Source organism: Panthera tigris, chromosome A1 (assembly GCF_018350195.1).
Source record: "Panthera tigris isolate Pti1 chromosome A1, P.tigris_Pti1_mat1.1, whole genome shotgun sequence".
In the NCBI taxonomy this organism is placed as follows: Eukaryota; Metazoa; Chordata; class Mammalia; order Carnivora; family Felidae; genus Panthera; species Panthera tigris.
The window spans coordinates 65,723,718-65,748,618 of NC_056660.1; the positions used below are offsets into that span (position 1 = coordinate 65,723,718).

General features: G+C 44.1%; 1 protein-coding gene across 1 annotated transcript in view; it reads left to right on the plus strand.

Annotated features, from left to right (window-relative positions):
- GPC6 (glypican 6) overlaps nt 1-24,899 on the plus strand; it is a 1,111,929-nt gene extending 1,087,030 nt beyond the window's left edge. The window contains exons 7-9 of the mRNA XM_042979107.1: nt 1,183-1,319; nt 16,214-16,389; nt 20,344-24,899. Coding sequence (XP_042835041.1) covers nt 1,183-1,319; nt 16,214-16,389; nt 20,344-20,546 — 516 coding nt within the window. The 3' untranslated portion in view covers nt 20,547-24,899. The remainder of the gene's footprint in view (nt 1-1,182; nt 1,320-16,213; nt 16,390-20,343) is intronic.
- Nucleotides 24,900-24,901: the final 2 nt, after the last annotated feature.

A 24,901-nucleotide genomic window follows, 5' to 3' on the forward strand; every position in this document is an offset into this window, starting at 1 on the left:
ATTGTGTCATGGCTCTGGAGGTTAGGTGTCCAAAACCAAGATGGCAGAAGGATTGGATTTTCCTGAGGCTGTGAGGGAAGGTTCTTTTCCAGGTCCCTCTCGTTGGTTATAGGTAGGTTTCTTCTTCCTATTTCTCTCTGCATTGTCTTATCTTTAGGCGTATCTCTGTGTCCAACGTTTCCCTTTTTACAAGAGCATCAGTCATAATGGATTAGGGCCATCCTAATAACCTCTTTGTAACTCCCTTGCCTCTGAAAAAAGAAAAAAAAACCTACGTCCCAACAAGGTCACATTCTCAGGAACTGAGGGTTAGAACTTGGGCATATAAATGGGGGGGCACGTAATTCAACCCTTAACAGATGCATTTCAACCATCCATAGACTTTCCTAATGTTTACATGGGCAGAATAGAAAGTCAGGGGTGTGACTGCATGAACTAGATGTTAATTATGGAACCAAAATGGTACTGAATCCCTGTCTTTACCCTTTCTGCAGTGCTGAGCCTGAAAACAGGAAAGATGGGGTTACTAAGCTTTTTCCTGCCATCCATCCATAGGGCTGTGGATTTTACACTTACCTGTATTTGGAATGACTCTTCTCTTCTGGCTGTAGAGATTTTTAAGTGGGTTTGGGTTGCCACTCACCATCCAAGAGTGTGCTATATGGACCTGTCAATTGGTTAAGAGCGGAGGTTACCAGCAGTCGAATTAGTGACAATATTTATTTCTTACAGAAACAAATAGACCGTTGGGAAAAGCATTTTATCTCTTGGTGCATTGTTTCAGTGCATTTATGTGACATCCGAGCAAATGAATTCTAAAGAATATGTTTAGGGAATTTGCAGAGGGGAATACCTATTTCTCCCAGCCAGAGAGGGACCCGGAGCCAGTTGAGATGCTTCGCAAGTTTTTAATTCAAAGCATGGGAGGACAGAAAAGATGGAAAACAAAAAGCCAATTACCTGAGAACTCTCTGCCAGAAGCTAGAGGAAGATTGAGGGAGGAGGTAGGGAGGCTTGCCTTCGCAATAAATCCTGCGGCTCAGTGTCTCTCCCTTAAAACCGATAGAGTTTCATTCTAGTCCTAGCACAGATTCTCTAACCTCCACCTGTGTTGTGTCCTTGTGTAGAAATGGGCAACGCCTGGGGAGAATATTCACTCTCTTTCCTTGCTTTCTTGATCAGGTCACAGACATAAAAGAGAAACTGAAGCTCTCTAAAAAGGTCTGGTCGGCGTTGCCCTACACCATCTGCAAAGATGAGAGCATGACGGCGGGCGCGTCCAACGAAGAGGAGTGCTGGAATGGACACAGCAAAGCCAGGTGAGGGTGACTCATGGTGCTACGGCTGGGGCAGTGCGCATCCAGCCCTAGACGCCTCCCCTGGCACAACTCTGCAGACCCGTTTATGCAGAACTCGACGGAGGGTGGAGGGACAAGTCGTCACTTAGCCACAGCTGTTCAGAGTGACAGGTTTGACGGGCACCTGGGAGCCCTTACTCTCAAGGTGCCATTAAGCATGGAATCCTCGTTCTGAATGCCTCGCCTCTGGACGAGGACAGAGGAATGGTGACAGATGCCAGGTTCCAGATATCCCGAAACCACAAAGAGCCTTTTATGTTCGCTTAATGACTTTAAGACAGCAGAGCTATTTTTATCTGCAGCTAAATTTGCACGGCTTTCTGTTTTTTCCATCACAAACTAAACAGGAAGTCCGACTGTAATGTCTCTCACCCTTGGAGAAAAACAGTTTTTGATGTGCTCTTTGGAAGGGAAAGGGAAAAAGAAAATGACCAAGAGACAACCAGGAAAGTGTCCTCAGAGGTTCCCTGCCTCGAAAAGTCCCACTGGGACCTCCTGATGAGAGATGGCTCTGTTCCCATCCTGCCGCTCGGCTGCCCAATGCTGCTGCCACTTGATACGGAATTTCTGAATTTCTTAATTCAGGCCAGAAATAGGGTTGGCCCGAGTTTTCATAGGGTGGAGGAGTTGGACAGGGGAACCGGCTGGGAGTTGGCAAGTAGGGCAGGACACCAGGAGAGGAGGCTGCCGGAACACGCCTCAGCGGGGCTGCAGGTGGGCAGAGCAGCTGGTAAATTGGACTCAAGGAATCTTTGGGGATTGACCAGCAGGTGGAGAAGTTAAGAGGGGGGTCTGTTCTGCGCCTTCGTGGGTGTTTTCAAGCATATGAAGCAGCTGTGATCAAAAGGAAACAGGAAGGTACAGGGATATTAAGTTCAGAAGCAGCTGCAGAAGGTAAGCAGGGGTGCAAGTGAGATGCTCATTAGGTGTTATTTCTCACACTGCTGAGTGGAATTTTTTAAGCATCTATTGGTAATGATATTATTAGCCATACTAGGGAGAGCTTCGCGAGGCAAAAACAAGACAGCTATGGAAAGAGCCGTAATCATTTCAAGTTGCTCCAGAATATCAATATCCAAATCTTAGATCATGAGGGTAGACAGGTATTTGTCTACAGTATCAACAACATGCCCCTCGAAAATGCTTTAGTAATTTACCAGTGTCCAGCCTTGTAGGAAGGAAACCTTTGGCCCGAAAAATTCAGCTGTGAAGTTGAACAGTTTCTAATGTGTCTTTTCCTAATGATTGTACAGAAAGACACTGTAAAGGATGACCAGATGGCCTAATGAATAAAGTGGTTGATTTTCTGAACTGCTCTGTTACCCATCTGTGTTTACCTTTCAGCCTTGGCCGAAATGAAGGCTGTGTTTTGAACTACATTCCCATGGTTACACAGGTTGCTGGCTATTAGTGCATCCACAAAAAGAAATATAAAGAACTGTTACAGGTGGGAATTGGGGAGGGGACTATATACACTCCATCAAGAAAATGAATGGGGACAATGATGACCATTAAAGTTAGAGCCAGGGGAGAGCGGGTTCAGCTGAATTTCTCGTGCAGATCAAGAACGCAGAAGGGTAAATGATTAGGCTAAGGTTGCCCAACTAGCAAGGGTAAAAGCTGGAAATCTCCCAAATCCGAACCCAGTATTCTTTTCACGTCAATATCCTGCCTGTAAAACAAATGGCTGCTAGGGGCGCCTGGGTGGCTCAGTCGGTTGAGCGGCCGACTTCGGCTCGGGTCATGATCTCGGGGTCCGTGAGTTCGAGCCCCGCGTCGGGCTGTGTGCTGACAGCTCGGGGCCTGGAGCCTGTTTCGGATTCTGTGTCTCCCTCTCTCTGACCCTCCCCCGTTCATGCTCTGTCTCTGTCTCAAAAATAAACGTTAAAAAAAATAAATAAAACAAATGGCTGCTAAATATTGTTCTCCCCCCTCCCAGGTTAAGAGAACAAATGAAACAGATCCTTAGATCTATAAAAGATTTAGTGGATCTACATTCATTCATTCATTCATTTCCTCAGTCCATCAGCAATGTTATTGAGCACTCCCTCTGCCCAGGCGCTGTGCAAGGCTCTGTGAATTAAGTGTTATATGACATCAGTGATGTCTGTCAACCAATGAAAAGCACAGTGGCTGGAGACAGGACCGTGGATTTTGGAATGTCAAGGACCATACTGTTGCACTGTAGGTTTGGGAAAGGACCACACAGGTAGAGAACCACCCCAAGCAGTACTTAGGGACCAGATTTGAATTTTATCCTTAGGTCAATGGGATCCCACTAGGGGACTGTATGCAGGTAAGGGAAATTGTGAAAATTAATGCAATAAAATCATTTGCAAGGATATTCCAGAACCTAACCCAGTATACTATTTTAAAAAAATGAGGCTGTCAGATATTTGTGACTCAAATTATCTTCTCATTGAAAAATTAAAATTTCATAGTTTCTTTTAGTTCCTTTTTAAAAATTCTTCCACTGCAATGAAATCTTAATAACTTTATATTTAATACCACAGTAAGTAGATAACCCATAAAGACTTGTTGAATTACATTTAATTGAAGCTTTGCTCTCATTCTCACCCAAATATTAATTGATGTAGAACATATGAGAGATTTTTTTTAATTCCACTGAACTATTTTGTAAGTTGAAAAATCCACTTGTAATGCAGATAATAACTATTTTTCCCTACATTTGAAGTATGGATTTTCAGGTGATAGGGCTTCTTAACAGTTTTGTAGGCAAGAAAGAAAGAAAGAAAGAAAGAAAGAAAGAAAGAAAGAAAGAAAGAAAGAAAGAAAGGGTTATTCCTATCAAAGAACTTGGTTAAAAAAAAACCTATCAACAAGTGTTAATGGATTATGGAACAGAGGTGCCTATTAGCCTCGACAGAGCTGGTAATGGTCTTGAGCTCCTAACTCAAGCCTGCTTCATGAGGCCACTGGCAACCCAGACATTTCTTCCTCTCTTTATGTTTTTCTGAAAATTTTTAATGGTTTTTATTTATTTTTGAGAGACAGAGTGCAAGTGGGGGAGAGGCAGAGAGAGAAGGAGACAGAGGATCCAAAGTGGGCTCTGTGCTGACAGCAGAGAGCACGATGTGGGGCTCGAACTCACGAACCATGAGATCATGACCTGAGCCAAAGTTGGATGCTCAACTAACTGAGCCACCCTTTATGTTTTGTCCATCTGACTCCTATAGCCACATGCTTCCTTGCATTCCATTTCCTTAGCCCTCTCATCCTAAGTATTTGACCCAACTTGTCTTCCAACACCCGTATTTCTCCTGGCTGTTTTTGAACACCACTCCACAGCTCTCTCCCATACTTCCTTGATTCAGGAGCATAACTATTTCCCATGTTAACATTTCTGAAATCAAAATGACAACTACCATGGATATGTCCATTTCCTCCAGTGTGTCATATTTTCTCGAATAGCCGTTACTAAATGAATGGCACCTGTTGACATTGATGATGACTTTATTTTTTATTAAGTTTTATTTATTTTGAGAGAGACAGAGATAGTGCAGTTGAAGGAGGGACAGAGAGAGGGAGAGGGAGAGAGAGAGAGAGAGAGAGAAAGAAAGAGAGAGAATCCCAAGCAGTCTCCACGCCACCATCACAGAGCCCAACATGAGGCTCAAACCCACCAAACTGCAAGATCATGACCTGAGCAGAAACCAGGAGTCAGGGGCTTAACCAAATGAGCCACCCAGGTGCCCCGACATTGATGCTGACTTTAAATAGAAAGAGCAAGATACACATAGATGTGGCTGCTATGGCAGCCACTGGGTGAATCTGCTGTATTCAGATAATGGCCAAGGGTCTGGGGGCAGTGATTCCTCTAGAATAAGAACGCCCCCCTTCCATCTTCCTGCTCCCACCCTGAGTCATTGCTGGCAGATCTCACTCTGCTTCAGTAGCTAAGCAGGTCTGGAAACAGGAGTTGAGCTAGAGGGAAGAGACTGTGCCCTTCAAGGGGAGGAAAATGCCGGTGTGCCAACGTCCTGTCAGCACTTAAATCTCCATTCTGTCAGAAAGACTGGTTCCCTGCTTCCCTTTCCCTTGCCAATGTTTCGGCACAATTTAAAGACCAGGTTGTAAATTCTAAAGCAGTTCTTCTCAAATGTTACTGTGCCAGTAAAATTCTTGGGGCACGTGGGAAAAACGCAGATTCTGACTCAGTGAGTCTGGGCTGGGACCTGAGATTCTGCATTTCTGACAAGCTTCCCGGGGATGCCGTGTTGCTGATTCAGGGACTGCACTTTGAGCAGTGAGGCTTTAAGACAGAGTTGCCAAATTTGGCACAGAACACCAGATACCAAATGGAATACACTTATACTAAAAAAAGGATTCACTGCTTATCTGAAATTCAGATTTAACTGGCAATCCTGTAGTTTTATCTGGCAGCCCTACTTTAAGCCCCTATTAACATGTAAGATACTCCTTTTTTCAGTTCACGCACACACCTCCGGGAGTATGTTACGATTTGTTGTTTTCTCTTTGCCTCCACGCATAGCCCTGATGTTTCCTTTAATGGGGCTTTCCTTATATTAAAAACAACAACAGCAACCGGGCCAAGGAGGTCACGTGGCTCAGTTGTAACGTCAGTCGCTGAAGGTAACAGGAGCACAGGCCAGGTTGAAGTCATCTCGACAATGAATAGCTTAGGCTTAACCTGCGCATCGGAGAGAATTTTAAGTTGGAAATGCTACACAGCCTTCACAATGCAGGGTATTGTCCACACAAAGCCCTGGTCTCCGATGACATGCCCTGTGGGCTAAGGATGGGTACTTTGATTCCCTGGCCAGTACTTGACTCGATTAATGCCTTCATTCATGCTGCTAAAACAGACACATCATGGTCTGGGTGGCTGACGCAGAAACTTATTTCTCATAGTCTGGAAGCTAATAGGTCCAGACCAGGGTGCCAGCAGAGTTGGGTTGTAGTGAGAGCTCTCTTCACGGCTTGTAGAGAGCTGCTTTCTCTCTCTGCCCTCCCATGGCAGAAAGAGGGTTCTGATCTTGTCTTCTTCCTCTAAGGGCACTAATCCCATCATGGAGGTTCTACTAGCTTCACCTGCACCTAAACCTAATCACCTCCCAAAGGCCCCACCTCCTAATACCATCACTTTGGGAGTTGAGGGGACACAAGCATTCTACCTACAGTAGTTAGTCCTCAGATTCACATCCTCCTTTGCTAGAACGGCTAGCAAAGAGAATTCCTCAGAATTCTCAGCAGTGTCTGCCACTCAAGAAAAGCAGCCTAGGAGGCATCTTCAGTGACCGATGGGAAAGCAAGTGTGCAAATGAAACTTCTTCCATTTCTCACTTACCTAAGCAAATTCCTAGAGAGAAATGAGAGACGATGCAGCCACACTGACTCAACTCAGACAAATAGGAATTGAAAGGAAGTTAGAAAGTAAGGGAGGAAAATCGATAATAATCTAGAGGTCCACGGGGGAAAACAGTAAAGTGTCGTTGTGCGGGTTACAAATCTAGGCCTCCTAAAGTTCCCAGAGACCCTGGGAGGACATGTGCGGCCATCTGTCACCCCTGAGAAGGGCACGGTGGGCAACCGGGTGGCGGGGCCGAGCTAGGGGCACAGGAGCTGGAGGAGAGCGACAAGATGGAGACAGGAAAGAATGGGCTCAGCAGGCGATAAAACTTGTATATGGTTAGCATATGCAGGCTGGAACTTTCCACGTAGCAGCCACAGAAAAAATAAAACCCTAGTGGTGTTCCTATAGGCTCTTACTTTGGGCTCCTATAGAGGCAAATTCTTACTTTTTTGAGACCATAGCTATGTCAAATTACATCATCTGTATCTTCCTTAAGGATTGTTTCTGCTTCATGGGGATCGTTTTTCTAAGGCCATAGGAGTTAAGAAGGAAAGATTAGCATGGGAGATGGTGGGAGGAGCCAGAAGAAGGCAACAAAATGTGAGAGAGGCCAGTCTCAACAGCACATGGAGTTCATGATGGGACACGTGTTGTTTCAGAATCACCAGGGTTTCTGCAGTCATTTCCGGATTCCTCCCGCCCCCCCCCCCCCCTCTTAAAACTACCCCGCAGCTTCCTGCTGCCCCTCCTTGTAAGCCGGTGTCTAGCCCTCAGTGTCTAGCGTTCCTGAAAGTGCCTTCCGGAAGGAAGCAAACAAAATCCTGGCTGAGGACGAGGACTGATTGGATCGGTTGAAAACAGAGCATTCGCGGGGAGCCTGTGCTGGTTTTTAAGGCCCCCAGTCCTCGCAAAAATAACTGGGTCCCCAAGGAAATCTTTCCTCGGGCCGGGAGGTAAATACAGTAAATTGTAAGAAATAGGAAACCTAGAAAAATCTAGAAAACAGATCAGTCACTCTCACCAGCCACCGAGTGGGTTGACTAAGCCAAGAAAATAGCAAGTCATGACTGGGTACATTTGAGCAGATGCAAGCCGGATGAAATGATGCATGGTGATGAGAAATGTGTCAAAGACAGTGACCTGGCAGATCTGGCAGGACAATATTGTTTCAGTCTGATTGCAGAATATGTCCCAAAGCACTCTAGCTGCATTTTAAAGAACTGTGAGTATCTGATGTATACCCAGCCAGGCAACCACGTCAGGAAGGTGGGAAGTCTGTCTGGGGAGAGAACTGGAGACTGTCACACCCAGCATTCCCGGGCATGCACTTCCCTTCTGTGCACACCTGGGAGGAAAGACCCCTTGAAGTCTGACTCTCCTGGGGGAGGGGGACACTGCATGCACCTCCCGCAAGTGGTACAAAATGCAGCTACAAATACCAGGAAAGGAGCATGTTGCTGTCAGCCGCTCAGCAGCCCTGACACCTGGCGCGAGGGCCTTTTGTCCTGTGCACGCTGGAGTCCGCTGCCTCTGGTTCTACGAAGGAAGAATGGATAAGAGGGAATCTTGCCAATGAGCAAAGAGGCCAAGTCCAAGAATGTAGCTTCTACTCGCTGCTGCAATCAGTGAGCTCTGTGTCCTTCAAGGGTCCCCAGTTTCGTGTCATGCGTTCTCCAGCTAGAGGAAAGCCACAGTGAATCATTCTTCTGTACAGGAGTCTAGGCTTTAAAAGTCCCAATTCTGACGGTCCCTGGTTGACTCAGTCAGAAAAGCATGTGACTCTTGCTCTTGGAGTCATGGGTTCCAGCTCCACATTGGATGTAGAGATTACCAAAACAAATAAATAAACCTAAAAGTCCAAATTCTCCTGCCATCAGACATTCCTATGAAACAAGCCTGGCATGGGAAAAGCCCTGTTAACAATTTAATTTTCATAAGAATGCATTAGAATTGTGTAGTATGTTAGATTTTTAAGCATTTTCATATACTTTCGCTCAATATGTCAGCTTATGGAACAAATAAGGTAAGTATTGTTCATGTAAATATAAAATATATAATCATATAAAGTAGCTAAGTCACTTGCCCACGATCACACTGCTGGGTCCCAGAGGATCTCAGGTCCTAGGTCAGTCTCTGCACCTTTGACCATATTTCAGGGTCACGTCCCATTGAAATACCTAATGTCATAGACAACTCTAGCTTAGCAGCCTTTAAGAATGTCTGAACCCACTTTAGTCATAAAGTCACAGTATGCTTTGAGTAATTTCACTTTCCAGTCAAAAAAACCAAAAAAACAAAAAAGGAAAGGGGGAAAGGAAACTATATCAAGAACTTCAGAAAAGTTACACTTAAAACTGAGATTTTTTTTTAAATTGTGGTAAAATATACATAACGTAAAATGCAGCATTCTTACCACCTTTAAACGTAACAGTTCAGTGGCATTAAGTACATTCACGTTGTTGTACCCCATCACCACCAACCATCCACAGGACTTTTTCCTCTTCCTACACTGAAACCCTGAATCCATTAAAGACTTGTTCCCCACTCTTCCCTCTCCCACCTCCTGGCAGTCACCATTCTGTTTTCTGCCTCTCTGAATTTGACTACTCTAATTACCACATAGAAGTGGAATTGCACAAGATTTGTCTTTTTGTGTCTGGATCATTTCACTTAGCGTGTCTTCAAGGTACACGCATGCTGTGGCGCATGTCAGGATTTCCTTCCTTGTTCAGGTGGAGTGGACTGTACATATAGACCACACCTGGGTACCCATGCATTCGTTGATGCACTCATCGGTTGCATCCATCTTTTGGCTATTGTAAATAATGCTGCTATGAACAGAGGCGTAGCGATCTCTGTTCCAGTACTTGCTTTCAATTCTTTCAGATTGAAAATTCCAGAGGTGGAATTTCTAGATCATATGGGAAGTCTGATTTTTCAAAGAACCGCCATACTGTTTTCCAAAGCGCTGAACCATTTTGCACACCCTGTACCAAACACAAGAATTCCAATTTCTCCATGTTCCCAAGCCTATGGATGGTAGCAGCTTCAGTCAGAAATGCAAGCTCTGCTGGCCTCGTCACACATCGCTCACAGCAGGCTCCGTAGACATTTCCGCAACCAGCGCCCCTATTTATGGCTGGGTCAGCTCTCGTGGTTCTTATTATGATCACAGGATGCACTTCAGCAAGACACTATCAGGGTACTTTGAGGAACAAGATGTATTACGACCTGGAGAGGGCATGGCACGCTCAAGGGCCACACAGCAAGGTCAAGGGGAGCGGGGATGACGTTGGACTTTACCTTCATTTGGGTCTAAGTGTGGGGTGCCTGGAGTTTCTCACGTCCACTGTTGATTGGCTAATTTACTAATGTAAAACCTATGTGTGGGAATTAGGGCATGGGAAGGGAGATATGGGTCACTCAAGCAGTGAGTTCTCCAGGTTTCCGAGGGCTTCCTGAAAGGGAACCTTCATGGGTGAGAGCAGTCTAGCCCCTTACCTGGTTGTTTTGCTAGTGGCTAGTGGCCCATATGTTGACTCAAGATGCGTGTCTTTGAAATGGAGGCCTGGACAATCAAAAGCTTACGCTCCACTCTGCATCCTCACCAGCACTTGTTATTTTCTGTTTTGTTTTGTTTTGTTTTAAAATAATAGCCATTCCAAACAGATGTGAAGTTTAAAACTTAGATTTGAAGAAAGCCTCTGAAAGAAGTTATGGGTACCACAGGTTCACAATCCCTTCTCTGAGATCCCTGTGACCATATGTGTTTCTGAACTCAAATTTTTTTTTTAGATTTTTAGAAAAAAATCATCAGAGTGCATATACCATAGGCTGCAACTCGCAATCAAACACATTAAATTTCTGCAGCAAGATGTATTACTATTCCCACTACAGTGGGATAAGTGAAATGTATGATCAGCCTCATTTCAGATCAGATCAAGTTTTACTAATAAGGAGATGTCAGGAAAGAAAGAAAAAAAAAAAAAACTTCAGAAAATTTTTCCAGACAAGGACCTGTATTAACATTCTACTATTTCATAAGACTCTTAAACCCACAGGAATAAATGAATACGTAGCTTAGAATTAGAACTTGCTGGCGAGACATGGATTGAATGCAGCTCATTTGTGACAACGAGCAGGACTGAATCCGCTTTTACCTTTCTTCTTTTTTAATTTTTTTAATGCTTTATTTATTTTATTTTATTTTTTTTGAGAGAGAGACAGAGTATGCATGGGGGAGGGGCAGAGAGACAGGGAGACACAGAATCCAAAGGAGGCTCCAGGCTCCGAGCTCCCAGCTGTCATCACAGAGCCCGACGTGCAGGTCGAACTCATGAACCACGAGGTCATGACCTGAGCTGAAGTCAGACGCTTAACCGACTGAGCCACCCAGGTGCCCCCGCTTTTACCTTTCTCTGTCCAGTGTCCCTTGTGTCAGGAGCAGGAGAAAGAAGCATCTGTCTTAAAAACAAACCCAGGCCGGCACCTGGGGACCCCAGTCTCCCCATTCCTGCCCTGGCTTCCACTTGGCTCCTGCTGACCCCACAGGGTACCACCAGGCTAACCTTCCTTGCAGGTGTCTCCCTTCTCAGACTTTTACTGGCTTTCAAATCCCATTAAGTGGTGAGAACTGTGTGTCCCTTTCCCCCACTGTGCAGCTCCTTATGCCAGAACAACCATCGGCATTAATGAGGTGATAAGAAATACAAATACAGGTAGGTTAACATGTCTGTCCTCCTGGCAAGCCCATTCATATATCAACTGAAAGGAGTGATTTTGAATGGTGACAATGACAGGCACTGTGGCTGGCCAGTGGGAACCTTCTATAGTGTCAGGCAACAGAGGGTGACAGAGAGTGTCACCTCTGCCAGGAAAGTCCCAGCACAGAGCCTGAAGCCACCCACAAGGTTGAATGTATAAGTGCCCCCCACCCAGCCAAATTCCTACGGGACTCTTTCACCCTAATCGGCTCTCATGTGTGGATGTAATCAAGGGGGTCTGTATCCACAATATGAAATGAGATGTGGTCTTAGCCTATTCGAGCTGCTGTAACAAAATGACACATCTGGGTAGCTTATAAACAACAGAGATTTATTTCCCACACTTCTGGAGGCTGGGGTCCAAGATCATTGGGGCACTAGCATGGTCGGGTGAGAGTCCTCCTGTGGGTTGCAGATTTTCAGTTGTGTCCTCACTTAGAGGGAGGGTTGAGCTAGCTCCCTGGGACCTCCTTCATGAGCTCTGCCCTCGTGACCGAATCCCCTGCCGAAGACCTCGCCTCCTGAAACCATTACTTTGGGCATTAGGTTTTTATGTGAATTTGAGGGGAACACAAACATTCGGACCCTAACAGATGTGAAAAAAAAAAAAAAACGAATTCTGCAAAACTACTGAAGATCGAGTTCCTCTACATGCTCTTGCAAAATAGAAGGTAACCCAGAGTGGGGACTCCATGCTTGATTGTTCACGGATGCCACCTGCTTGCCACACCCAGCAAGAAGCGTGACATGACAAACAATGACGCCCTGTTACACCTTCCAATCTGTCCTCATTTCTGGGTTCTCCTCGTGCCGGGTAAATGTGCATCCGGCCTTGGAGCCCGGGTTATCTGTACCAAGATCCTGTTTCCTTTCCATGTCTCCCCATACTGTCCTGATGCAAAAATAGAATGCTGTCATACACGAAGAAGCTGGTGCCAAATCTAATAAAGGGAAGAATAGTATGGATTCAAAGATGCATCCATTTCTTCGGGCTGTGAGTGTTTCACAAAGCGATCAAGCCTGAGTTCCGGGCTTCTCTGGATCCCTCAAGTTGCACTCTGGACAGCCATACGTTTGGCCTTAGGAGGTACCTCTGGAGTGACAAAATGGCCGTTTTCTTTTTCAACTGTGCCTTCTGTGTAAGTTTCCACATTGTATCTGAAGTTACCCTTTGAATACACTGAAAGGAGAAAAGGTTCTTGAGGACACAGGGGCATTGTTACTTGTTTTTATTGTAAGTGGCTGAGCATCGGTAGGCACAGTTAGAGGCTGGGTTTATTTGGCAGCGTCTCATTGTTCCTGGACGCTCAGACTCCCAGGGGGTCGCATTCCCATGTAAGCTATCGCAGGCGGCTGCTGATAAATGAGTCTCGGCTGGCCGCGCGCGCACACAGCATCTGAAAGCAACAAAGCCTTCCCCTGACTCAGCACAGGTACTGCTGCAGGAACCGTCGTCCAAAATGTCGAGGGGCAGCCCCAGAACGGGCGGTCACCTTTCAGCCACTCTCAACTCCTGTGTCAGCAAAGGCTAGCCTGCACTTTCTAGCATTCATTCCAGTGGGCTTTGGAATTAAGTAGAGCTCATGGAGCTCCGGATATATAATTGATGTCAGCAACAGTCAATCCAATGTTATGTTTTAGGAGTCAAGTGCGGAATCTAACAAGAATTTATTAATACTCCAGATATAGTGAGAGACAACACAGAAGTTATGCTCTGCTGCAAAAATAAAGAGAAATGGTCCCCAAATTTTAAAATTTTCAATTAGGGCGTTTTTTAGGGCAGTAAATACTGTGAAGCTTTGTGGAAAAGAATTTGCAATGTGCACTGTGTGTTTTATTATTCATTACGTGGTGAACATTGTGAAGTCGATTTTGTTCAAAATATGGATGAAGATGTGGAGCTCATTCAGAGGACTTCTGATTTAAAATGGATAAACCAATTCATACACAAATACATCATGCATGAGATTTCAATAGCTGAAAAATGGCTTAAATATGAAAATCTCTCTGTGTGTTTCTATTTCTTCTTTTGGAGGCTGATGGATAGAGAGCCTTTGGTTTCCAGAACTTGGAAAATCACCTGCAGGAAGGGGAAGAATTTTAAGAGAATGTATACTGTACAGGGATAAGTAAGTAGGAAGGACAAAACAGAGGAATGGACATCTTCCCAGCTTACAGGGCACCACAGTAGAGGCAGTGCAGGAATGATGATGACTGCAGCGAAGCAGGGCGGCCCCAGCCAACGCGCCCCTGTCCTAGATGTCCTGATTCCCCCTGAGATCTACTCCTCCTCTCTCCATCTTGGTCGGTGCCCTGAATGAGAATCTCTACAAACCACATCACCTGGGTGCCCTTGCCCCCTGGCTTCCAGTGGGCTTCTTCTGATGGGAGGCAGTACGTGGTCAGAAGGAGGGACTAGAGAGGTCAGGGTGTCATTCCCCAGCTCCCTCCCTGAGTGGCCTGGGTTTGGCAGTTGCTGCATCATTTGGTGGCCATCTGTGACTTCAGTTCATGCTCATTCTGGTGGCAGTTCCTTCCCAGGGGCTCTCCTGCTGCTAGCAGCCTTGGGGTCCTTTGTCAGCCAGCGCTGGTTTCCCTGTTCCCACCTTTATAAGTCGTCTCTTCTTCAAACTCTCTTTATTACCTCTTTGAGTGTGCCATCTGTTTCTTACCAGGACAAAGACAAATATAGCACCTTTGTAAGAATTAGAAAAAGGCATTCATATGGGTACCTGAGGGTTCATTACACTGTTGTCTGTGCTTTGGTATGCATTGAAATGTTTGAAAATAAAACAATTCCTCAAAAGAAAAGCGTGTCCCTTTGGTGAATGGTGCCCTGCAGGTGCATAGCTTTGTGGGCATGGAATTCAGGCTGGATTTCAGCCCAACTCCCTCCCTGAGCAGGTGACTTTGTGCAGTGCACCAAATGCCCAGACGAACCTGGCAGCCCTCCGGAAGGATGAGCAGGTCTCTAAAAGCTGAAAGATATCTTAAAGAGGAAGTGAAGATTGACCTGGGTCTTTAAGGATATTTGGGACTTAAATTGGAAAGTGCCTCGCAGGCAAGGAAACCCTGTGGGACGGGCAGATATAAGATGTATACAGGTATAGATCCTGTAAGGCAAGGATTGTTGAAGGGATTGTTGCAGCATGAGTAGAGACGGGATGGAAATGGGCTTTGCTGAGCTATAAAATGTGAATTGTCATTTGTGATCACCCAGGCAGTATGGTGCGCTGTTGGGACACGTGGACTCTGAAACTAGACCTAGTGGGCTTAACTCGCGGTTTTGCCATCCATTAACTCTGTGACTTTGCACAACTACTCATCCTCACTAGGCCTGTTTTCTATTTTGCAACATGGGGATAAAATAGCACCTACCTCTTAGATTTGCTCGGGGGCTGAATTTAAAAATACACATGAAGGGGGGCACCTGGGTGACTCAAGTCGGTTGAGCATCCGACTTCTGCTCAAGTCACGATCTCGCAGTTGACAAGTTCGAGCCCCACATCAGGCTCTGTGCCGGCAGCTTGGTGTGTGGAGCCTGCTTCGGATTCTGTGTCTCCCTGTCTCTCTGCTCCTCCCCTATGCATGCTCTGTCTCTCTCTGTCTCAAAAATAAATATAAAACACTAAAAAAAAAAAAAAATACACGCGAAGGGCTTAACACAGTGCCTGACAGTAAGTGCTCGGTAGGCATCAGCTACTGTCACCAAAAGCTTTCAAGCAGAACAGTGACATGAAAGCAGTAGCTTGTGAAAATTAGTCAGACCACGTGTGCAAGATGCACCACAAAGGAAGAGGCGGGTGGGGAAGTCAGTCTGAGGCTCTGGTACCGTCTGCACTCGAGGAGGGACACAGGAAATGAGACAGAAGTAGCAGGTGCAGGGAACACTAGGAGAAGAGGAGAAGGGGGGCTGCAAACAGGCAGGTCATGAGAGTGAGGAGTCAGAGAGGGCTCCAAGCACTTTTCTGAGACCTTTAGTCTCCACTGGTCTAAATGCACAGAGGCAGCATGGGCAGTCGACATCAAGGAATTGACAGTTTAAAATTTTTAGTTCAAGTAAAAGGAATATGCCCTTTTATTACCAGTGAGAGAATTAAAGAACCATTAGATTTTACCCTTCTCTTTTGCCCAATATTGAACATTAGATCCAAGATTTTATTACAAAATAAAAACCCTGATGGACGCTTCAAACGTTCCAGTGCTCACTGGTTACTCCTCGAACTTTCCAAAGATGGGTTTTTATATCCAGAAGTATCTTCTGATTAGAGTCTGAGGTTAGGCCTCTTCAGTTGAGAAAGAGCATCCTCGTACAAGAGAACTAAAGAGCGTGTATCATTTACAAGTTCGGTTCTTAGCAAAATTAACCAGAGAGCTGAGGAAGCTAGCAAGCCCTTGACTTCAGTATCTACCATTTGGGATGGAGGGAAGAAAGTAGTTAATTTTAAGAAACAACTTGTCTAAGTCCGCAACTGAACGTTCCTTTGTAGGCAAGCCTCCCTGCATATTCAGTACCATTTTAAAAACCACTCTGAAACCATTTTTTTATGGCCCTATCTCCCTCTGAGAAAAGTTACTCCTTGTTTTCACTTTTTGGGTTTTTTGGTTTTTTGGTTTTTTGTTTTTTGTTTTTTTTGCAGGAGCAGAGCCAGTTGTTGCCAAAGCTCCGGCCCACTGTCAGAGACAGCACAGCACAACCTGGTACCGAAGCCCCTCTTGCCTCACGCTAATCTGTTCTCTTTCTGTTGACCCTGCAGATACTTGCCTGAGATCATGAATGATGGGCTGACCAACCAGATTAACAACCCTGAGGTAGACGTGGACATCACACGGCCCGACACTTTCATCAGGCAGCAGATCATGGCTCTACGCGTGATGACCAACAAACTAAAGAACGCATACAATGGCAACGATGTCAACTTCCAGGACACGAGTAAGGAAGTCTTTACCGGTGCCAGTAACTTCCATAGTGAAGATAGGGGGTAGATTATGCCACAGTTGCCCTTCAAAAGCAATGTACACCTGTAATCTTATGTCATTCTTGCCCGATCTGCAGAGCTGTTTATGGTCCTTGGGACAGGGAGCTCTGATCCACAGGGCTTAGGAGACTACTAAAATCCTAACATCATAACTGGTCTTTTTTTAAATTTTTTAAATGTTTATTTTATTTTTGAAAGAGGGAGACAGAGCATGAGTTGGGGAGGGGTACAGAGAGAGGAAGACACGGAATCTGAAGCAGGCTCCAGTCTCTGAGCGGTCAGCACAGAGCCTGACACGGGGATCAAACCCACAAACCATGAGATCATGACCTGAGCTGAAGTCGGACACTAAACTGACTGAGCCACTAGGCGCCCCAAATCATAACCGGTCTTAAGGATTAGTTGCGCTGGATTACATTCAGTGCTACCTAAGCTAAAAGTAAGTCTCATCTGCCAGTTGATCTACTAACGATAAAGCAACCAAGTAATGTTTTCATCTTCTCCTTCCCCCATCATCATTTACATCTCTACCCCAAACTCCTGTCCACTCCCCCAACCACCAAAAGAAGAATGTCCTGAAGATTGCTCAGACGAGGCTGGGCTGGAATCCCTGTTTCACCACTGACTGACTGGGGTCTTAAAATTATATCTTGAGTGTCAGGTCGGGTCATCAGGAAGTTCATTTGCAGCCATCTGTAAAGGAACTGAGATAATATCTCATGTGCCGTGGATTCAACTGCATTAGCTCTCTCTCTGTCCGGTCACTCCCATACATGAACCATGGACATTTGTATCTGGAATATTGAGAGAAATAATGAAACGTTAGTGCAGTATTACACATGACTAGTTTATTAGCTATCACAAAATGTCAGAAGCGATTGGAAAGACTAATAAGTGAACATGAAGTGAAATTTGGAGTTTGTGTAAATGATTTTAAGAAGCATAACTATAAAAATTGGGGGGGGGTGTTTTATTGTTTTGGGCTTTTTTTTTTAAAGATATGTGTCCTTACAGAGAGTTCTTAGGAAAAGATTTCTGGGACATAAGCTGTGGAGTCACCAGTGACTCTGTAATTTGGTCACCGAAGCAAAAGATGATGCTTGTGTGCTTGAATTAATGAGATAGAAAGAAACAAGTTACGGATGGAAGATACGAAGTCATCTAAGTGTTAGCCATCATCCTACTGAGTTGTCCCCTGCAGAAAATTTGTAGTGCTTTATTCCATTTTAAGTAACCCCAAAATTAATTTTCTAAATGCAGGCTAATGGCCAACCCACGAGACTTTCTTGCTGTAAACCCCCTGAGAATCCTCCTATTATTTCTCTAAACCTCTTCTTCTTCAGAAGAGAACCTTCCACAAGGTTTTGAGCCTTTGCTGCTTCTCCCTTGCTCCTTCCTTAGCTTCGCTCCTCTGAATGCATCCGTCGTCTTCTCTATCTCATGAAATCCTTTATTGTCTGGAGAATGACTATAGGAATAAATAATTCAAGAGAACGTAAGAATTATTTGAGGCTGCCCTTGCTTCTCTCTCCTCTCTGACCTAAAGAGGTTATGCCCATGTCCATCTGCAAAGCTTAGGGAGTGTGCCTGAGAAGAGATCGTGCCCCACTTTCCCTTGAAAGAAACTAAAAATTAGCAACAGTTCAGAGCATCATTTAGCTCTAACCCAAGCCCCATATTTGGCCCCCTATTTTAGGATAGCGTCTGTCATATAAGCCATTATCACATCTTATAGCCATCACCCTTCCTGCTTCTGACATTTTAAAAAATCGCCCCTTAAATTCCTGCGTTTCTGATTCCTTTTCAGAAAGAGATGGGGCCATTATTTCTCTCAGCTGGAATCTCCTGTCGTTATTTGCTTACCACGTTTTTAATATTCTAAATCACTTTAATAATATCTTTGTAAAGGTTATACTACTTCTTGTTCATAATACCAGTGTTAAGAGCAATTCCCTTAGCAGTTCTGATATCTCTGAGTTTAATTAATGGGCATTTTCCCCCTCATAAAGGCCAAAAGATAAATCCTCGAAAATATTGAGAACCTGGTATAGTGTAATCAAGTGATCTTACCTGGTATTTAGATGTCCCATTAAAAAAAAAAAAAAACCTTGTGGTGAGTTGTGCCATGTTTATTCAGGGGGACATTAGAAGGGTCCCTGCATTACTCTGATTTTACTTAATGTAGCATCTAACAGTCATGATGGTGCCAGTATTTCAGGAGCAGCTCAACCCGCCCACCCTTGGTTCAGGCCAACGGGGAGGAATTTAGCTCTATTGAATAAATCTTTGAGCAAGTTGGGGAAGAGTAAATGTCATGACCAGGTTTACAGTTTCCTGAGTCCTTCCAGGAGCATTATCTCACGTATACCCCCTAATGATTCTGTGAAATAGATAATGAATGAATATTCTCCTTTTTACAGGTGAGAAAGGAGAGTCTCAGTGAAGCTAATTGGCTTGCCCTAGTTCACTTCAATAAAAAAAATGGCAGGTTAACACCTAGGTCCTTCTTGCTGTAGGAACCATACTTTTTTTCTATCAGGCATCTTTGCAAGCACTGGGTTTGGTGCCATCCCACATTTTATCAGGGTGCCTTCACACAAACTCCAAGAGGCAGATGTTACTGTCTGTCTCTGTTGAGCTGAAGAAACACAGAAGCTGAAGATACTTCCCAAGGCACCTTTAATTATTCGACAAGTATTTCTTGTGCATCTGCTGCCTTCTAGGGACAATTAAAGGCAACGGGGATCCAGGGGCGCCTGGGTGGCGCAGTCGGTTAAGCGTCCGACTTCAGCCAGGTCACGATCTCGCGGTCCGTGAGTTCGAGCCCCGCGTCAGGCTCTGGGCTGATGGCTCGGAGCCTGGAGCCTGTTTCCGATTCTGTGTCTCCCTCTCTCTGCCCCTCCCCCGTTCATGCTCTGTCTCTCTCTGTCCCAAAAATAAATAAAAACGTTGAAAAAAAAAAATTAAAAAAAAAAAAAAAAAAAAAAAGGCAACGGGGATCCAGAAGTGAACCGTATACACCGCACACAGTCTCTACCCTCAACAAGTGTACATTCTCATGGAAGGCACAAGAAAACAAGCAAGTTAGTGATACAGTTGCACGTGGTGATAAGTACTTTCACACAGCTAGTGATTAATGGAGACTGAACTGGGACCCAGTTCGGAGACACAGGGTTGTGAAACAAGAAGGAACCAACCCGTGAGAAGTGGGAATACAGCAGGCCCAGAAGGCATGTTGGGCAAGTGGGGAAGATGTCACGCTAAGATGACATACTCAGTGGGCACTTGGGTGTTAGTTCCCAGCAGGGAATGGCAAACCTTTTCTGGAAAGAGCCAGTTGTGAAATACGTTCAGCTTTGAGGGCCATACATGAATGTAGAATTAGACAATGAACGCATAAGCAAATGGGGGCGGCTATGTTCCAACATAACCTCATACGTGGACACTGAGATTTAGCGTTCCCACACACCCTATTTATGTGTCCCAAAGTATCATCCTTCATTTTCAAACACTGGAAAATATAAACACCATCCTTGGGTTATGGGCCCTGCACGTACAAGCAGCTAGCCATAGACCTCAACCCTGACCCAGAGAAGTTGGGTTGACATACCAGCATCAGCCGGAAGAAGAAGTACCTTTCGAAAGCCAACATGGGTAGGCATGGCCTCTTGTCCGGTTCAGGTTTCACATGTTTCTTAAGTTGGGTAACTGGTTATCAGTCAACCCTGTGTCTCAGACATCTATTTGCATATGGTCTCCTCGCCCACCACCAACCTGCCCGCTACAAACAAACCCCTTGCGGCAGTTGGGGGCAGGGAGGCCCTTCCACAACCTGCCCCACATCTAGTGTGTGCCCCTACTCCTTCCAAGTTGTGGTCTAACTGTCTTTTTCAATCTGCCCACGCCAGGTGATGAATCCAGTGGCTCTGGGAGTGGCAGCGGGTGCATGGACGACGTGTGTCCCACGGAATTTGAGTTTGTCACCACCGAGGCCCCCGCCGTGGACCCCGACCGGAGAGAAGTAGACTCTTCCGCAGCCCAGCTCGGCCACTCCCTGCTCTCAGGGTCTCTCGTCTGCATGGTCCTGGCACTGCAAAGACTGTGCAGATAATCCTGGGTTTTTGGTCAAATGAAACTGCATTTTAGCTATTTGAACGGCCAACTCCCTTCTTTTCTTACACTCTTGGACAATGGACCATGCCACACAACTTAACCGTTTTCGATGAGAAGAGAGCAGGACTGCACTCTGCCTCCCTTTCTGTTTGCCCAAAGAGTACCGGGTGCCAGACTGGACTGCTTCCTCTTTCCTTCAGCTATCTGTGGGGACCTTGTTTATTCTAGAGAATTCTTACTCAAATCTTTCGTACCAGGAGATTTTCTTACCTTCATTTGCTTTTATGCTGCAGAAGTAAAGGAATCTCACGTTGTGAGTTTTTTTTTCCCGTTTAAAAAAAAAAAGTCAGGAAGAAAATAATTTTCCTCATAAAATCAGGCCAAACCCCAAGACAACTGCATTTTCAACAAAGGAGCAAACAAGAGGGAAAAATAAAAGAGCGTTACCATTGTGAGGTCGGCATTGCCAGCTGACTCCCAGTGTAAGCTTTTCTGTGATAAATCAGGTTTGCAAAATGCTTTGGGAGAGAAAGTTTGAATTTTTTTTAATGTGGTGAAAATACAGTGTTGTCTTGGAGGTACCGTCTTGCACTCTGTCCACAGAATACCAAACTGATTTGGGGGTACTGATACTAAATTTAGAATTCCATCTTTAATACGAGAGCAAAATTGCCACGACCCAGCACCTCTCTCCCACCTTGCCCGATTTCAATTTCAGTGATGGCACCATTGTCCTTAATTCTCTTGATGTCTGTCCGCTGTATCCAATTGGCACAGATTTTTCTCTTCATCTCCAGTGACTAGTGGAGGCTCCCACCAATTCATCCTCCCCAAGGGTCTCAATTGAAAATAATCTTCAATGAAACAAGAGCTTTGCTTTAGCCACAGGTTTGACATTAATTCGATGTTTCTGCCCCTGGGCTCATTACGCTCCCAAAGTAAGAGTTCTTTTCATGAACTTACAAGCAATTAGATCCAATTGTGAGTGAGTTTTCGTTTTTTTAACTATTTGCTTTGTGGCAATTGGTTTCTGCATCACAAGGGCATTCTCTTACAAAATAACTCACAACAACAAAAAAAGTCAAGACAAAAAAATATATATATATAGTATTGACATGGAGATTTCTTTCACTTTTTTAGTCTTAGTATGATCATCTATTTTTATATCTCTCTATATATAAATCACAGATTTTAACTTCTTAATTCCAAGCTCAGGGTTGACACACCTTTGTAACGAAAATGTTTTGTCAACCAGCTCTTCTTGTTCTGTGCTGCTCAGAGAAGGGATTCCTCAGCAGTCTGTGAGCACCAAGAATCAAGAAAGAGAACTTTTTACGTCTCTAACTGTCCGTTTATTAAAAGTTTGCCAGGGCACATCCTTTTTGCATGAGCGTGCTTTGTCCTGGGTGCTGCAGACGGTACCGAGCTCATGGGGAGAGCCATGGGTGTGCAGGACTGTACTGGTGATGGGAACCGTATCCATAAGGAATGTGGTATACACACAAAACCATCGCTTTCATGTACGCCTTCAGCCTAGGATTCCGCTTGGCACTTGGACACACGACCTAACTCAAGAGGCCACTGTAGAGCCACAAGCCTAACTGACCCACCAAGTGTACCAAAGCCAGGCCCTATGCTCCCCATGTTAGAGAGAAGCGAAATAAACCAAACTGGGGCTTTGTTAATACGGTTGGCTATCCACGTGTTTCTTGGTTTTTATGATGATCTGGGGTTGGGAAAAGTAATGCTTCAAGACACCATCGTCTGCCAGTCACATTTTATTTAACCCATTGACAGAAATGGCACGTAAATGGTATCTTTCGATCTTCGCTCTCATCAAAATTATAATTAGTTATTGATTTAGTCATCACATTTAAGTAGAACACATGCGGCACAATAGTATTAAGTATATTTGAGCACTTTTGCAAAACTGAAAAGTATTTAGAAGCATCTATTGCTATTTTATGCCTAATGAAATATGAAAAGTAGGATTCTGAGAGACTTTGTGGCATCTTTTCATTTAAATCTTTATGAAATTAACACCTAATCTAATTCAGCATTGCGCACGTCTAGAAAACCATCCATTTCACTGCCAAACTTCAGCTTCCTATCACCAATTACACAGAAAACATCTCTATGAAGGATGCTCTATTCAAGTTGCTCATTCCATCGTATGTTCAGAAATCAGTATTGTCTTTCTCCAATAATTAAGGTGCAATACAAATTAAATCAATCTTGATTTTCCAGAATATATGAGTAATAACTTGTTTTTATGGCTTTAAACTCCAGGTCTTTCCTTTTTTAAATATTTCTGCATCGTCTTCTACGAAATAGATCAGAATGCCTTGTTTGCTTTGTGCTTTCACCCCCGAAAGGTTTTGTGCATGTGTATGAATACACATTATAGTAATGAATGTGAACCCATGTTCTGTACACATGAAACACACAGATAATATATAAACGCCTGCTCCAATTGTTTCAACACCTTCATATCGATAGTATCCATATTGGTGAGATATAGTGATCCATAAGAGCCAGGCAGAGAGCTGAAATGACTATCAGTTAATGATGCCACAACATCAGTCACTTGCATGGATGTGGTCGAAATATTCTTCAAATTGTACTTCCTAGTTTTTATCATCATCCGACTATGTTGTATGATTTTTTCAGACTAATTTAACATGAGGCTTTTTCTGTCCTAAGGGAACTGGTTTAATCTGGTTATCCCATTTCAGTAAGTATTTTGACATTCCTCCTCGCCCTCCCCACCTCCTCCGCCAAATTAATTTCTCTCATCTCACTATAGTGATAGGGGATGAAATAATGCTCCGTGATTTCTCCCGATCTGCCCTCATTTACTTTGATGTCTCCTAAATTCTGTAATCACATCACAACCTCTGTTATGAGTAGGGAGGGATGGGCTCACTGAAATCAGACACTAGAAATTGTTGGGTGATGCTCATAACCGCGAACACTTAGCTTATTGAAGTGCCTCTATTTACATGTTCTTTAGTTATAATATGTATTTTTCTAACAGAAATACACGTCTGTAATTGGTGTATATTATACTTTGTATATGTTATAACAAAAGCTAAACAGAGGCTAAAGTCTTTAGCAGAGAAGAATGAATTGCAAATTCACCAAGTAGAGCTCTGCCTAGGGTTCTGTATTGAAGGACAGCCGTGACAGCCTTCTGTCACTTTCGTGGAGATCATGTCAGTACTTTGATTAGAGCCATCATAGAACGACGTCAGCACTGGCAATCGGATTCCCTTACGGTGGTTTACCCGGATAAGTAGCTGGTATTACCCGCTTTACTTGTAAGGGGCAATATTAACAAAGTAGTATTTTCGTCTACACTGAAAAACACTATTAAGTAGTCATTATAAAAGCAACATTCTATAAATCAAACACATTGAAAATATTGTTGGACACAGAGCCCTGATATTTAATTTATATTCCCTGCTGCAGACATTAGCCTACTTTATTCTTTAGCCATTACATACATGTTTTGGCTACGCACTGAACACCAACTAAAGTCCCCAAGGAGGAATAAAAACTTAGCAAATTCCTGAGTTGTGATTCTTTTATTGCTTCTCTTTGCAAGGCTAATTTTCAGGTGGTTTGATTAAAGGTGGAAGTGTTAGCAAATGTGAGTTTTGACTCACCCAAAACTTGCAGAAATACAAACTCATTTTTAATTACCTACAGTCACGAATAGACCTGACTTTCAACTTAAAAGTGGGTGGGGGTGGGGCGCAGTTTAGCTTTGCCAAGAGAAGAGTAAAGGAGACCATAACCTATACATTTGCAACGTGTTTCTCCTTGGCGGAGACATTAGCCAGTGTTTAGTTTCAGGCCAAGTTATACAAGTAGAGTATTGATTTGTATGCATTCTGGAGCCTTGCTACATCACGGTTTGCTACGGCACGGGACTCAGCCTAGCCTGGGGCCATTTGAACCTCATTCAGAGTTGAATAGTTTCTGGAATCTTTGACATCGTCTTGTAATGAGGTACTTTCATGAGAAGACACCTGAAGGTGCGTAACAGTGAGGTCTCTGTGTGCATATGCATAATATATATGCAGGACAAATGTGTGCACCAATCAAACCTAAAATTTTATGTGACTGTCAAATGAATATTACTTGGGTTAAGATTTTTCATTTCTGATTTGGATAGAAAATTGCTATTAATCTTGTATTAAAATAGTTTTTAAAAATCTACCGGTGCCCTTTCTGCATTTTCTTAATTATTGTCACAGTCTAAATTTCAGAGTTTTTGAATTTCTTTTTGCTTGAGACCTTTTTAGAAACTGCAATACTAAAAGAAAGAAAAGGAACCATCGACGAAAT